The 17,062-nt window shown below is 41.8% G+C and overlaps 1 protein-coding gene across 2 annotated transcripts in view; it reads left to right on the plus strand.

The window, feature by feature from the left end:
* The first annotated feature begins 2,088 nt into the window (after positions 1-2,088).
* cdh4 (cadherin 4, type 1, R-cadherin (retinal)) overlaps positions 2,089-17,062 on the plus strand; it is a 194,085-nt gene continuing 179,111 nt past the window's right edge. For both annotated transcript variants that reach the window (XM_056401263.1, XM_056401273.1), the window contains exons 1-2: positions 2,089-2,274; positions 3,529-3,640. In XM_056401263.1, coding sequence (XP_056257238.1) covers positions 2,221-2,274; positions 3,529-3,640 — 166 coding nt within the window. In that variant the 5' untranslated portion in view covers positions 2,089-2,220. The remainder of the gene's footprint in view (positions 2,275-3,528; positions 3,641-17,062) is intronic.

Raw genomic sequence — 17,062 nt, forward strand, 5'->3', positions numbered from 1 at the left:
TATCTTCTCTGAATAAATTTTGTTTGTGGTGAGAGGGGGAGAGAGAGAAAGAAAGAGAGAAAAAAAATGGAGTGACAGTCATAGCCAGTATAGTCTATATAAGGGGGTTCAGTAACTTCTTTCCCCCTATAAAAACAGAACTGGGACCCATTTTGTGAGATTCGTTTAATAATTCAGCACGGCCTTAAACTAATTCACGTCAAGTGCCCAGATGGTATTTTTATTAGGCAAAAATACTCGATACTTGAGAGGAATAATTTACTTGTGTTCTGAAACTGGCAGGCTACCTTCGAGCCACACAGAATTTACTGAGTAGAGAATCAGTTGGGCCCTGTCTTCAGGGCACTAATTCAGCAAAACAATAATTTCATGAATATCATTGAATTTGTGCCGCAGCGGCAGATGAGGGAGGATGGAGGGAGTGGGGGGTGGAGGGGTGGGGAGGTGGGGTGGGGGTATCTTCAAGAGCAGCGACGATGAGAAAATATGAGCACAAAGAGAGATGAGCTGATATGTCTGAGTGTGTAATTCAGACAGAGAGGGGGCATCCGGCCGTGGCCTGTACTGTGTTGTTACCAGTTAAAACATGCGCATGGGCTTCTCTAACTCTAACTCTCTGCATGTCAGGAAATATAGCAGGACTGCTGGATTCATTTGAGGATGTGCAATTTTCAGCATATTCAGACATTTTCTTACGGGAACCCCCCCCCCCCCCCCCCTTCCTGTCAGCTGCTGCTCCCATGTGAGAAAATGACGGTGACTGATACAAAGATGTGATGTTATTTATTAGAGTCATTGTTTATTGTACAAGGCGCATTTTAAATCCTTTGCCGCACTGTTCCTCTGCCAAGTTTTCAGGGTGTAATAAAAACAGCAGCACCACGGTGCCCTGAAGAGAGATGAGTGGAGTGTATTTCTGATATTTCTGGCCTTCAAAAATCCTGCCCTTTGGACAGAAACACCCACTGAGCTGTAGTCAACTAGACTAGAAGTACTTCTTAATTATCAGCCCCAAGCAGTTTATTTTGAAGACACAATTTAAAGGAAAGAAAGTGAAAAAAACACTGTACAGAGACACTTTTTAAAACGGATTGAAAATAAAGCAACAAAGTGAATGGCAGTGACAGCAGGCACTGGGCTGTGTTGATTGACACTGCAATACTGTCCTATTCCTTTTGATGGGATTAAATTGTCATGACCTCTCAGATATGGAAATTCAGGCACTGATCTGAGGCTCTGGAAATGTCAACATTATTAAATTGTGAGACAACTTAATATTTAAAGTCCTGAAACTGTTATTGTATGTGCCTATTATATTTTTTCTTTAAGTTTTATAATGAATTCTCAAATTCTATTTTCATAACATGAAGTAAAAAAAAAAACCAACCTACCAGTCCTGTCCTGTTTTATATTTGATCTTGGTTACGCATTCTTCCCTGTGGCAGAGTAACAGACATGGTGTGGCTGCAGAAAAATTCTCAAATATAACAATAAATGGAATAATTTTTTTTTTGAATAACATTTTTCACCTGTTTTATAAAAAGATATGAAGGCTGACTATTGGATCGATTGATTTGACAAAATGGGTACATACTTTTTGTAGATCATCGCATAGATTAATGTTTCATTTCATTTGATCCTTACATTTAACCATCAAAGTCTTATCCCGCAGTGGTTTATCACAGCAGCTTTAATAAAAAGCTAATAACTCGGCAGCTCTTGCCGTTCTTATACCATGGATCAGGGGCAGAGGGGGTAACTGGGGTGTGAAATAGACTCCAATAGACCATTTAGCTGATGGACACATGAAAGGACTCGGATGGTTGGCTGTCACTCACACCGTCAGACCCGCCTTTGCTCCATCTGAAGTCAAAATATGAATCTAAATAGCCTGGAAAATGCGTTTTTTTACCAATAGGTCCCAGAAGTGTACGGGGCATCGTTACATGGAGTCATTTGGAGCTACAGACTGTGCACACTGCCATGCCTGCTCCTCTGTGCGGTAGGAGGGGTTGTAGTGACGCTGCTATCCAATGGGCACCGGCTTCCTCTGGACGGAGCGCAGCATCTCTGCCTCAGCGGCACTTTTGCGCCAGACAAGTAGGGACAGTCTCTCGCTCAGCATCCGAGAAGAAGAAACACAGCTCCGGGAATTACTGAGGTGTTTTTTGGCGAAGAAGACTCATCTCTCCCCCCTTTTTTTCTTAACGCTTTGCAAAGATGAACGTTGGCTGCGTCATCTTGGCGTGCACCTTACTTGTGGGCGCATCCTCGGTAAGATGAGTTAATTTCTTCATGTCTTTTGGGCTAACGGTACTGAGGAAGTGCTGCACTGCTGTAGTGCTTACTTGGGCTTTGCAGCGCCCGCATGAGCAATCGAAAGTGGCCGTAAAATGCTTAAGCTACTTTCTCCCCGCAGTGTTGCGCTAAAGGCAACACCACGCGTGTAATTGAGCTTAATACAGCAACGTTTAAGGTCAAGAATATTTATGTGTGAGTGTGGTGTAAAAAAGTCAATGACAACTCCGCTCATTAGCTTCCCCGTTCCCTCGCCGAAATCAACGGCATTGCATTATTGCAGAGGACAGTGGTGTCTAGAGGGGCTTCTCGCTATGTTGGCTGCGATCAACTTCGTTTACGCACGTTTACGCACTGTCATTTCTCCTTGTCTAGATTTCTAGGTTTAGTGTTTCAGTTGAGACTTAGTCATTTGGGTTAATGCTTATCTCTGGAGGATGATTTAAGGAGTATACAACAGTTATGAATAACCTAGCTTACTTTATTTGCAAACTTAGGAAAATAATTAACTGTACTCAGCCCTATCTCCCAATATCTGCAGTAGCAGTCCTTTGTTGAGTTTTGCTGATGTGCAGTCGGGGAATTATTGAATTACATGTATTATGCAAGAAAAAGCAGAAATATTTTCCTTTATAAAAAAACATGAAGCTGAATCAAGTGGATGGCTGCAAGTGCGTTCTGTGGAGAATTGATAACCTGCTGTATGCTGTGTGTACCATGCTTATGCAGCAGTACAGTTCAATACATTTTACTTCTTTCTTCCGCCTCTATAACACATGCACACACACTGTGTTTCTCCTGCTCTCACACTTTGATCAGCATGGAGAGTATATTGAATGTTTAGGTCAAACATGTCCTGCTAGCCACAGATGTTAATCTATATAGTGATTATCATTACTGTCATTATCACCTCTTCTGTCATAATGTTTACAATAATCAACACATGATGATGATGACAGCACGGTCTGTCATAATAATGACAATTTAATGATCATTAAAACAATCTATTCCATGAGACTTGACGATTCACTACAGTGGTTTGAAGCAGGTGTCTTCAGCCTCAGATGTGGACGAATGCAGCATGCTGTAGTCTGAAGCAAATCACTCACTGTAGCCAGAGAGACTGTGAGGTTCAATAACAGTCTGAAAAGGCTGTGAGATCAGCTTGTAACCCCGTGGCCGCAAGTCAATTTGCCAATGCTTAACAGGCTGTCTCATTTTATTCCTCAGGGGAGTAAGGCAGGCCAGCCCCTTAAACCCCTGTGCAGACCAGGCTTCTCCCAGAACTTCTACACAGTGATTGTCTCGAGAGACGTATTGCACGGCCAGAGCATTCTCAAAGGTAAGTCTGCACCAGCCTCATAGTGTGATTGAGTGAGTAAGTGTGTGTCTAGAGGGACATATATTATGGAGCGTGGCTCTCCATCACTCCTAAAGAAGGTCAGAACACGCTGTGGTTGTGGCTGTGCAATACAAGCAGCTCATCTTGAGCACAGACATGCATATATTTCAGCAGAGGGATCCAGTTGTGATGGAGCTTGTCTTGAAAAAATCTTGCGATGTGATTAAATGTGACGTGACAGCAGGTGTGTAATGCATTCTGTTCAAGAGTTGTCATTTGATATGAACTTTCATTGATGAGTGAACACCTAAACTACATTGATTGCAGGTAAAAAAAAAAAAAAAAACCCAATACATTTCTTTTTTTTTGATTAACTGAGCAGCGGCTGACAGAGCAGACTAATTTAAATAGCCTGTTCCCTACTCTGCACGTTTGCAGCTGGAAGCCCAAAACTTTTATTTTATTCCCAGTGTTTATTGTAATACATTTTGCAGCCCTTTTATTCTTTCTGTTTTTCAGAGGAATTCAATTCTGTTTTCATTCGCTCCATTTCTTTTCAGTGCAGGCAGTGTACTGAATCTACTGTGAGGTTCATCTCCTGCCATGTGAAATTATGCCGTAGTATCTTCAGTGCACCTCTTCTATTTGCTGGTGAATCTTTATCATAATGGAAAACAATCCCTCTCAGCCACCTCACACACAGGGTCCCTATTTGCATAATTGACAGATAAACAAAACCTTTGACTTCAGCGGATGTGTATTTAAAACACAGAATACGTTATATCTGAAGCTTTCAACTCCTAGAACTGAGAGATGAAGAAATTACTCCCAAGATGAGGAGTACTTCAGCATTTAGGAGCATTTCAGATCCAACTATAGGTTTCCGCTATAAGAGTCGAGGGCCCACTGTTTAGGTTGTTACACATTTCCTCCTATTTCATCCCTGTAACCTACTCGAGACTGTTACTCACACTTGCGGGCAACAGCTCAACGCAGTGTACAAGAAGCTTAGCTCTCCCCTGACTCTTTTCTTTTATAGCCAAATATTTGTCTATTGTTACATGAAATGCTGTTTGCCAGGAGGAAATGGCATTCTCATTGTAACAGCTGTTTGAGCATTTTCCGGCTGTGAGCAAAACAATTGAATTATTCTGGAGGTTATTTTGTTATTTAGGAGGCTGACAAGGACAGTGCAGCCGGTCAGTGGGGAGCGATTTTGCCTGAAGGGGCTCAGGGCTCAGGGTTTCTGCCTGTTTGGAAATGGGCTGAGACGTCCTTCCTGACCCAAACAATATTAACAGAGGGTGATGTATCTAGACGGATAACTTATGTTGGTTCCTCCTCTGTGTTTGTGCGTGTTATGCAGTATGCGTGTGTCTCGAGGGGATGTTGCACACGCATGTAGCATGTCCTGGTGTGCATGCTGTATTAGCTGCTCATGCTTCACTTCAAGTAGAGGTTACAGCAAAGCTTGACGGCATCAATTTGATTTAGCTTATATGCTGCATCAGCTCCTGCTTTGATCCCATATTACCTTTGCTCCCAGTCTCTCTTTTTCATTTTGTCCGTCTCTGTGTTTGTTCTGTGAAAATCAATCTGAGAGCCACGCTGTCTTCCCAACTGGCCACTCAAAGGGATATGGGCTGCAGCAGCTTAAGTCCTCATGCAGTGATTAATGTGCATTGGCCAGCCTTACTGGAGATCTGTTTTCTGTACAGTGGGACGCAAAGCGGGGGGAAGCTTTTAGTACTAACGCCACAATATGTATAACCTGAAACTGTCACTTTCCCAGAAAATGAATGGGCTGGGGATGAGATGAGGGAGGGTCTGGGATGCTACAGAGCTGGCTAAGGGGTTGCTGGACTGCTGTGGACCGTGGCTGTTGTTTCCCTGGAGAGATGGACAGTGAGCGATGGGGGAAGGACCAAAGAGCTGTAGCCCAGCAGGTGCAGTGTGAACCAGGCTTCTGCTTCCAGTCGCTGAACAATGTGTGGACTGCAGCTCTTTTCACACTGAGGTGGAAGGGGGAGTTATTTTTCCGTTTTTAAGGTGCGTGGGTAGTTAAAGGAGTGGCTGTCAAATTCCTTAACACCAATCTGAGTTTAATTGTATATGTTGTATATGCCTGGTTGTCACACTATGCTTCTGCTTAAAGGTCCATGCTGGGGCTTTCCCACACTGTCCATTTTCCAGGTGATCAGATTGGAGAGCCATCTTCCTACATTGTTTACCTTTAAGGAAGCCATTGTTTATAGTATGGACGGAACTGTCTTTAGTGGTGTCTTCATGATCTGGAAATACAGCGCAAATTTTGAAATCAATCCCAACATATATAGTATATTGGGGTGATTTTCAAGCCTTTAGTATAGAGTTGACAGTAAAAAGATGAGAGGTCCCCAGGGCCGCTGCAGGTCATGGTCGGGTCATTAAACAACCAGGCAATGAAGGCACCCCAACCTGCAATTTCATCTGTATTACCACACACAAAAAGAATTTTACATGATCTATGATGGAACATGTAATCCTTTCTTTGCTGGTTCCCCTCCTATTTGGCTTGTCACCCTATACCCAATAAATGCCAGATTAAACGAAAAGTGATGTTACCCCCTCAGATTGTTTCTTTCTCATATGTATTTATAGGCATTTCCAGTATTTCATTCAGACAGTCAAAAATCTTAAATACAACAGCATGCCTTTTGAAAGGGTCGGCAGTGATGACTATTAAATGATAAATAATTTGTAGTAAATTAATTTTACTAAAACACTGGTATGTACCTTAAACCGTTTTCTATAGTTTTCCCTGTAGCTAAAGTGAAGTGTCTGGTCAAGACTTGAAAGGTCATTTTTGAAATGTAATGCATCATTCACTGCCCCCTTTGGTCATTCTTTGGTGGCTTTATAGGTTAAAAAGGCTGTTATGGCTTTGTGGTTGACCATAAAAGACCTTTGTTTAACTAACTCACAAATCTCTGCGCTGCTGCTAAGTTGTGCTGAATAAATCATCCCATGCTCCCGTGGAGATGTTTGTCTGAGAGCTGGGTCAGGATTGGAGGGGGAGGCTGTGGCACACAGGCAAGCAGACAGCAGGGCCTTGAGTCGTGGTCCGTGCAGAGTCCCGCTGTGGGCAGATAAGCCATGAAAAGAAATATTCCAGTGATTGCACATCGCTGTGTAAACCATCATCTCGCTCCGAGAGCCGGAACAGACACCTAGGAACACGGACAAGGGGATGTGGCGTCCGCACAAAAGAAATTGATTTGAAATACAGTTCGGTCAGGATAGTGTCTCTTTAAGTCACTGTCAATGCATATTTGAAAAGACAGCAGTGATGAGTTTCACCCTTTGCCCCTCGCCAGTCCTGAAAGACAGTGAGCATCACAGCTCTGTGTGAGTTAGACGCCTGTCTGACTTCATATTTTGCCTCATGTCACCAATAGTTTGTGACAAAGAAAATGACGAATGGATTTACAGGAGAAACCTTGTTTTTGGGTAAAAACTGATTTCAGCTTTTAGAAATACAGCAGGGGGCCACTTTGTTGTGGGCAAATGAGATAAAAAAAACAAAAAAACAACGATGATAACTTAATGTTTTTCTGGAAGACAGCATCACAAGAGACGTGTCTATTCCTTAACCAAGCATACTGTTTCTGTTCATAAAGCCTGTGCTTTGCCACTTCAACTCCACCTTTAACACAGACATTTCCAGTTCCTGTGTTGTCTCTTGAATCACATCACAGGAGATGGACTTGCTCTACGAAAAAAGAAATCCACAATTGGGTCGCTCTCCTTGCCTCCTTCATCCCAGGGCTTTTAATTTAAAGTTATGTCTTTCTACTGCATAGAGGGGAAGAAATGACATACACTGTACTTTAATCTAAAAGATTAATTTAGGGAGGATCATGTCTCCATCAGCAATACGCTCTCGGCATAGATTTCCTATTGTTTAATTCCATCTCTAAAAGTTACTCATACAAAATGACTTGTAACATGACCCCAATTAGGCTGCAGCAGGGAAATCTGGCAAGGAGCCATATCTGCTTTGAAACAGTCAGCTCAGTGTTCGCTGTGCTGTGGAGAACTTCTGACTCCTAACCCACTATCCAAAGTGACGGGACTTTCATAAATACGTCCAGACCCAAGAACTGCGGAGGGGGGTGGGATTACGTTTCCAGGCATTTAATAAGTGGAATGCCATTTTCCTTCTGACTCACGAACGTCTCTCTTGTCCTCCAGAGAGTCTTTCATCTCTGCAGCCAGGACCTGCAGTCTGTGGCGAGCTGATAGAATACAGGTACAGAAGATGAGCCACATCATTTCTCTTTATCTCGCCTGCCTTCTTACCAAACCAAGCTACGCTCCTATATCCCTCAAACTCCCCACAACATGACATACATGCTGAGCCAATTCCATCAAGCAAGCCACCCAAGATATAGTACATGCCACAGCACAATGCTTTTCATCCCGTTTTGTAGTCATTTCCTCGGTGGAGGTAGTAAGTAAAAAGGGGGTTTTGATAGATGGGGAACTGGCTGTCAGCAGAAATATTATTGCGTCTTGTCAGGGCTTTCATGTGAATTTTATTAGTTCTAGTGCACTGATCTTGACTGATCTTCTCTCACTGTGTACTGGTATTAGCTTTAGTCTGATGGTTAGTCACTGGGTCATGGCGTGTACTCTCATGGAGTTTCATTACAACACAGATAGTTTTCATGGCTTTTCCATCTGGTGCCCACTGGGAGACAGGCATGATTCATTTCACCCTCCTTGCATTTATACGGTGACAAGCCGTCAGAGACGAGCCAGACGCCAGACTCCAGGTGCTTTTGAAAAGCGCCTTGCACGCTGTCTGTTTGCACTCTACTGGGTGAGATTGTGCAGTAGATCTACATTCCCTGACAAAATAGAGGTTAGCTAATTGTGCCCTGGATTCTGACCTTCAAACGGCGCTAACTGCGATATTATCAGACCACAGATTGCATCTGCATAAGCTGGTGGCAGTGGGTTAAATCATAGAGTGATTATAAGGAAAAAAGGAGAAAACTGGGCACTTCTGATGGTGTTAGCCAAAGAGAGAGTCCTTGGCAAAGGGATTAACGGATAAGAAAGAGGACTGTGTTGGACGGGGGAGTAGAGACTTGCCAGTATGTTTCAGGAGTTGAGACAAGGGCAAATTTAGAAAAAAAAAATCAAGGATAAAGTTAAAAGTGGTGTTTCTTTCTTCTTTCTTAGAAATTGCCTCCAAATTACAGTTCAATCCTCCTGATGGATGCCTCTCTTTACATACACTATTAAAAAGTAGCAGAAAGCCTGAACAGCTCATCTGTCATTGATAACCTTGTATTCTGTGAATACTATTTGCATTTGTTATCGAAAACCTTTTTTTAATTGACCGCCCTCCTCACAATCAATGTGTATTAGTGTTTTGCATCTCAGTGCGCTTCAACGATCGGTGGCCTTGATTAAGACTCTATTTGCTTTTTTGTTGCAGTGCAGAAATGAACACTTTTCCCACTATGAGACCTCTGTTTCACCTTTTAACTGTAAGTGTAACCCAGAATGTACCAGTTCATTACAAGGGTTTCTCTCCCCTCCTCTAGGCTCGAGGATTTACATGCATCTGAATACAAATCAGATCTTCAGCACTGAAGTGGTCTTTCTTTAGCTCCAGTTATTCACTTGTTTGCATTGCTGTGACAATGCTCCCTTCAGTGTCATTTAGGTGGATTATTGGATAGATGATGATTACTACAATTAAAAGAAAAATATGAAAGCAGTTTAACTCCACCATCCCTGCAAAAGAAACTGAAAAGATGATAGTAAAAACTCAATGCAAACCTATCTGAAAATAATGTGGAAAAACTTGTACCAATTTTCCATTTCCTTTTATCATCAATCTGAAATTGCGGACTTTCAAAGCTGTGTGGTTTTGAATCCTGTCAGGTTCTCTTCTTCCAAGAAATAAAACACATTGGGGAATAAAAATAAAAATAAATTCACATACTGTATAGACTATAAATGTTTTCACCTGGGGGATTTTTACCATCTACTTTCTCTAGTTGACCTCCATCACGTCCAGCCTGAATGTGCAGTCCTATGTGCCACCTCTGTGATTGTTGTAATTATGCTGGAGTGGTTCTCTATTAGGAGAGGGTTCACAAATCTTCAGATCTGCTCAGTCTTCCTTTCAGAGAGGAGGAGGAGATAGAGGTCGGCGATATTTGTCTGCAATTTTCATCCACAGTGCTGTCTTCTGTCGTTTGGGACAGTGCTATTATTTATTTATGATGTGCAATATGTAAATGTTTTAATTTGAAAGTTCAGTTGTTGCTAACTATCAAGTCCCTGGCTCATCCTGCCTCGTGTTTTCCTGCCTGCAGGCAGGTCTCTCAGCCCGTGAGTGGACTGCAACTCCACTGTCTTGGATTGCAGCTGGTGACAGTGGTTCTTGTTCCACTCAGGTCAGGTCTGGTTAGGACTGATTGAATTTCTGAAATTAAATATCTAAATATAGAATCTATTAATGACGTGATCTGTAAGATTTATCTGAAAAGTAGATCATATGCCAAAGTAAAATTATCCACGATATAAGATGGTCAGATCACCCACCCCTACACTGAGGGCAAGAGGTGAGAGAGGTGGAACAACAACACCACATTTGAAGGCATTCTTTTTTTTTTTTAAGTATATTTTTTGGGCTTTTTATGCCTTTATTTAACAGTACAGTAGAGAGAGACAGGAAATGGGGAGACAGAGAGATGGGGAATGACATGCAGACTGTAGCCTCAATATATGGGGCGCCTGCGTAACCCACTGCGCTACGCGACGCCCCAATTTGAAGGCATTCTTAAGCGTCATTGTTTAACATCAGCTCCTGCTTGTGAACCCCCCTTTGACATTTCCACAAACTCCAGCATGTCAGACAGAAATGTTTATTTTAGCAGGACAGTTTCAGCTAGTCCAGATTTGAAACCAAATCATCTTCAGAACACCAACTTCTTGCATCCATCATGTTTTTATTTTACTGTGTGTTTACTGAGTGATGAGCTGTGGGAACTTGTATACCCCAGCTGCCCTCTTGCTCAGCTGTACCTTGTTTTTCTCTCCCACCCCCTCTTCATTCCTGAGTCAGGTGCTCAGAGTGACATATAGTTCCTCACTTTATTGATAAATTACGACCATGTGGTTTGACCTTGTGCTGCCACTTGACCTCACATGTTCTCCAACACTCATATCCTCAGTCGGCAGCACTGGAGGAGATGAAAAACACGGCCCAATCAAAATGATTTACGTTTGGCTTGACTCAACACATAGATCCTTCTAAGCTGCTGCTAAATGCATCTCCAGAGGGCCACTCTGTATTGTAGTGTACAACCATTTCTGAAGCCACAGGGCTTTTGCTATTCTATCGCCTTAATTAAAAGACTACACTGTCAAGATGCCTTTGTTCTACAAACTCTAATATCACAAAGGTCCCTCACCAGAGAGGGGCTTGTGCTCTACTTAGTTCTTTGGATTAATTCAGCCTGGAATCTATATGATCAGGACGCCTGCATGCTCTTGTCTTTATCATATTCTCTTGTTTATTTCTGTTAAATGTGCAAGCACACAGTATATTTTGTGTGTGTGTGTGTGTGTGTGTGTGTGTGTGTGTGTGTGTGTGTGTGTGTGTGTGTGTGTGTGTGTGTGTGTGTGTGTGTGTGTGTGTGTGTGTGTGTGTGTGTGTGTGTGTGTGTGTGTGTGTGTGTGTGTGTGTGTGTGTGTGTGTGTGTGAAGGCAGTGCTCCATCCAGAGGGTGATTATCTTAAACGGAGAAATTAAAGGATTACAAACCAGCCCAGTAATCCAGCTGTCAATCTCACGGCTCATTAGTAAGCAAAGGAGAAGGATGAATGAGAGAGAGAGAGACATACAGCACACTAAGAGAGGGGTGGGGTGGGGGGGCGTGGGCAGTAATACCTGTTAATAGTGGTAAAGAAGTAAACTTGTCAAACAGAAAGGAGGCTTTTTATTTCCCACATTAATTAAAACTTTCATTACTAAAACAGAGGCATTGATTTCACTTTAGCAGCTGAGACTAGTATTTTCAGTGAGATCTAACAGTAAAATTCAATTTGTCACAAACTGTTTAAATATAAAAAATTACATTTATTAAATTGCACATTTTTGTGTAAATACACTGAATGAAAGCAACATGAAGGTTTGACATTTCTCTTAATTTCTGTTTGAAATTATTTTTATTTGCAGCTGCATGCTCATAATTTGGCTGCTAGAAAAAGAGATGTTGTTACGCTACTCAACTGCTTGGGTTGAGCACATTAAACTGCATTAGGATATGCATTGGAGCATGACGGCGGACATTAAAATCTATCTTAAGGATTCACATTGTTATTGTACCTCTGACTAGTAAAAATTAATATGCCGAGTGCTACCAGCATGCTAGTGAGTGCTCATGGATGCTGCTATTCACAGTTTTAAAATCGCAAATGAATGAGTGCAACTACAGTGGCATATATAGCAACATATAAACCGTCTGTGTGTGCTGCAGATTAGCCTTGGTGTTGAGAGATATCCAGCATCCCTGCCATTTTTCACCAGGCTCTGAGGCACATAAAAGAAACAGTTTGGGAAACGATGGCACCATAAAAGAAAATAGAAACACAAAATTCTGACTCCATTATGGAAAAAAGGCTAGAAATTGCATCTCCTATGGCGGTGACGCTTTTTGGATTTGATTGTATCAATTTGCTGTCTATTTTGATGTAAAAAAGCGGGCTGTGTGCAGGCTTATTTGCTGGTGCACAGTGACTTGTGGAAGCCCACTGCTGGGAGCTGTTTCTTGTGCAGCTCATATCATCTCATTTAATTTGAAACTCGCCATTCTCTGTTTTTCTTTTGTTTGTTTTTACACTTTTTTTTTTACACTATAGATTGTACTTCACCCATTCAGGTGTCTCTGTTTGCACTTGAATTCATTTTCTCCCATGAAACTTTCAGTTAGCATTTAGAGGAAGCCATTGCTTTTAATCTTGTTGTCATGTTATAGACAAAGTTTCAGGGTGTACTTGTGATACCTGTTACCTCTTGAACAACCACTGTGTTGCTTTTTTGAAAAAACACTACTGTTGCTGGAGCAGAGTGAATTTCGATTGTACCTTCTGCAGACAGACTGTTTGAAAGAGCTCATCTCTGGCCAAGATTCAGATGGCTGATTTGGAAATCACAATATGGAACCATGCTCCATGCTGTTGTGATGCAGATTTGTCAGTGGGCGGCTGACAAATCTGCAAATATGTTTTGCTGACCAGAATAAACACAAGATATTTTGTCGTAGAACTGTGATACAATGGAATCCATTCTGTTTCCTGTTCTCTCCACATGTGCTCTAATGTCAGTGAAGAGTTTAATCTTTTGATGTATTTATGGTTTATTTTTACTTAATTTCCATGAACACATCATCTCAGCTGTCTGTCCGTCCATCCGTCTGTCCGAGGGACCTCATCATGTATCACTGACTCCCTTATGAATCAATTTCTTCAAAAACTACGACACCAATAAAAGCATGACTTGTCTTATTTATATTTAGAGCTGCACTCGCATCGAAAGAGGTCACACAAATTGTAACCCACACACATACACACTCTCACACACCTTAACTCTTACTGTGGAGATTAATTCATTGTTGCAGAGGCCCCTGTACGTATCTGCACATATGTTAACTGTGCCATTATAATATTAGCTTTGACCTCGAGATGGGTTTCGTCTATGTTATAATGATCCACCTGCAGACTTCATATCTGTGCTGGAGAACAAGCGCACATTTAAACTGCCAGGAAAAAAGATTTTATGTCTAGATCTGATTGTGCCTTTTGTTACTGCTTGCTCACTTCTTGACATATTTGTGTGTGATGTGGATAGAGGCGCACTGCAAATACCCAAGAGAAGATTATAGCCACCGGCTAGCAACAGTCAGAAATCCACATGAAACATCATTACCATGCCAAAGATGTCCCAGTTGCACACAAACGTGTCTTTTGTTGTCTCCGCATAACAAGATGGAGTTTTTTCAAAAATTCTTAAACTTGACATTTGGCATTTTAGTCTTTATTGTGTGAGAGCCTGGTAATTCGTACAAGTGCAGAGGAAAATCTGGGCTTGAAAGCCCACTTTTTTGATTGAAATATGGGAGCAAATCAATAGAGCCCTCCTCTTTGCTGGCAACGTGCAATGCAGACACACGCTGGTAGCATCGATCACAGCTTCAGAGGAATCACAGTTTTCCTCTCCCGCTCTGCTCTGTCTCTCTGTGTGCCGCTCTCCCCCTCTCGTTCCCTTTCTCTTGTCTTGTTTCTCTCTGTAGCCTCGTATAGGTTTTCAGATAAAAATAATAGCTCTGAGAACCAACAGAGAGGAGAGGCATGGGTGGGTGGTTGGGGAGGAGGGGTGGGGAAGGGGGGGGGGGGGGTGTTGGTGTTGGTGACAGTGTTTGTGCTCTGCACCACAACCCAGCAGTAAAACAATAAGAGCCAGTCTGACTAACCGTGGCCTCTGGGAATAGAAGCCTTCTTATTGCCATAAACAGCAATTTAGCCTGGGTAAAAGAAAAACGGATGCAGCCATATTACTGTGTCATCATGATTACAGCCACCACAGGGCTGTGGCAAAGTGAATGATGGCTGTTACATTCAGGCACCTATTTTACATTACAAATTTATAGCTGCGTAAACCAATCCAACATCAAGGCTAATCCAAATGATAACATGTCAGAGCTGCCACACATAGGTGAAAGATGCTTGACTCCAGCTCTGCAGTTTGTGGCTCATCCATTGCTGTGCCTGTGTGTGTTAAAAGCAGAGAGATTGCTATGCCGGTGGAATTCACATACAGTAGTTAATGTCTGTGCTTAAGCATGTAGCCTTTTGATTTGCTGCCTACAAGTTACTGGCTGAACATTCTGTAGTCATTTCTTATCTACCTGTCTAGTCCCAACCAGAGGATATGGAAAGGTTTTCCCTCTAAAAGTATCATCATAAAGCTGAGAGTTAAACATCCTGGTTGAATAAGCTCTGCTGATCTGCAGGGCCATGAGCCTACTGCGCATAACTCACCTCCCATGAATAAACATCCACTATCTGTAGATATCTGGTGGGTCTTTGGATTTCATGTGGTGATTCACAGCTTCATTTGCATTTCTATTATGCTTTTCCAATATTATATTAAACCATTGAAATACCACGTGCTTTGACCACAGCACTGGTCCTGTCTGTTATTTTTAACTGAAAGCTTTTCATGCTTGGGTCAGGTTCAGGGCCTGTAGAGCTCATTATCGTAGAGCTAGGTTGGATGTTGGCAACGATACAAGACCCTCCTCCACCTTTAGGCAATGCAGCGTGCTAGAAGAAATGTGAGGAGGAGTTGGACAAAGGTCTGAACATCAGCAAAATCATATGTGTGATCAACATTGCAGGCTGCATAACAATTTACACTGAGGCGTCAAGAATGGACTTAGTTACAAATTAATCAAATGTGCTTGTCATTGGGATGTTTGTTTGTGAACAGAGTTCATTTCCATGTCAGTCTAGTACTATTGGTTCTATAACTGTACAGATGTTAGTCAGATCAAGCAATGTGTTGACGGCATAATTGTAATACAATAACAGAGGGTTATTACATTAAGCACATAATGGCTGAATTGCAACACTGAATCAACTTTTAATCTCTGGCGGATGTTTTGCTATAACAGTTGATCAGTGTGTCGTCTACAGCTGGGCTGAATGGATAAATTACAGCTGCGTGATATGTTGCCTGAACAGCCATGCTAGTGTTGAATGTTTTCTCATGGAGTCAACATATGTGATGCTGCTTCCCGTGACATCAATTACCTCTGTCTATACTACTCATTTTCTCAATGTACTGTTTTAATCTCTTTACTCTTCTCATCTGCTGTCGCTCTGCTTAGGCTAAAACATAATAGATTTGCTACCTTTCACTTTCAAAATGATCTCAGTGTTAGGGGTTAGCCATTTTTGCTGCCCTCTTAGCTTAGTTTTAGCTTACTAGCTTATCCTCCAGTCACTCACAGTTACCACGGCCTTGCTAACTGTACTATGATGATTTGTGTTAAACTGTTCCACTTTTGAAGATGTCTCTTCTAGAGACACGTGCAGTGGTTAATACAACTTTTTTCTGCTGCCATATACCTTTTATATGTCCCAGCACTGCAGGGAGGTTTAGCTTCAGGCCTGATAACAACTGTTAGCAAAACCACAAGCTGTTTGACAATATTGTTAAAACTAGAAAAATAAGGTTGCTGATATGGATTTTCATTTAGTGCAATCTGAGTTAGGTAAATGCTGCCATTTCAGTGATGAATTAGTCCAGTTGTTCTGATGGTTTGGTTACGTGAGCATTGCTTCAGGACATTTTGTTTGTAACATGGTGAAAATTATCTTCTGCTCTCAGTGCTCCACCTGTTGAATGCCTCACTGCACTCTTTTTTTGGGGACTGAATTTTGCATGTGTGACAAAGCCACTTGTTGAGCCACCTGCATATTTTATCTGTAGTTAACAGATTATGCACTCTGCCTCATTCACATTTCCCCTCACAATTTTTTTTACCATCACACAGGTAAAGTGTAAGCTTCCATTTTAACAGGTAAAAGTGATTAAAAGAAACAGCTGCAGGCTGAAAATTGAACCAATTTTAATTTAGCAGCTGCGTTTGAAGCTTCAGTATTTACATAATTTGTGGAAACGTTAATGCAGATTGAATAGGGCAGCTTGGTTTAAGTCCATGTAATATGGAACTGTTCAGCACATGTGAACACACAGCCACACTGGTGCCAACAATATTCCCACAGTCCTGGTAAATATCTCAATACTTGCACTGCAGTTGTAAATCACAGTGTGTTTTTCATTCTAATTTAATCAAATCTCATTTCTTTGCAGTCAACAGAGGAGAAAATGCAAAAGAATCGCTAACTTTGTCTTTTTAACAGGCATTAACAGAGACTGATAGCAGTGCCAAAACGTTAGTTGTGCCCTGCAAATACTTGAAGATGATGTTTTCAAAATATTCTCTTAATCATCAACCCCCCTCCAGTCATTCACATGTTTAATATGCAGAAGCCACATCCACTTGTCACTACATTTTAAACTGTAGGAACAGCATCCAACTGCTGAGTGGAGAGAATCTCAGATATACAAGACAGATTCTTGTGTTAATGAATTGTAAAGATACAACTGACAGAGTGACCGCGCTGAATCCACACACACACACACACACACACACACACACACACACACACACACACACACACACACACACACACACACACACACAGCCTGACAGGGAGTGAGACAAGATCATTTTATTTGCTGGTGTAATTCTATCAAGCGAAGACATCATCAGGAATGGGTCACACA

This window comes from Seriola aureovittata, chromosome 2 (genome assembly GCF_021018895.1).
Source record: "Seriola aureovittata isolate HTS-2021-v1 ecotype China chromosome 2, ASM2101889v1, whole genome shotgun sequence".
Taxonomy (NCBI): domain Eukaryota; kingdom Metazoa; phylum Chordata; class Actinopteri; order Carangiformes; family Carangidae; genus Seriola; species Seriola aureovittata.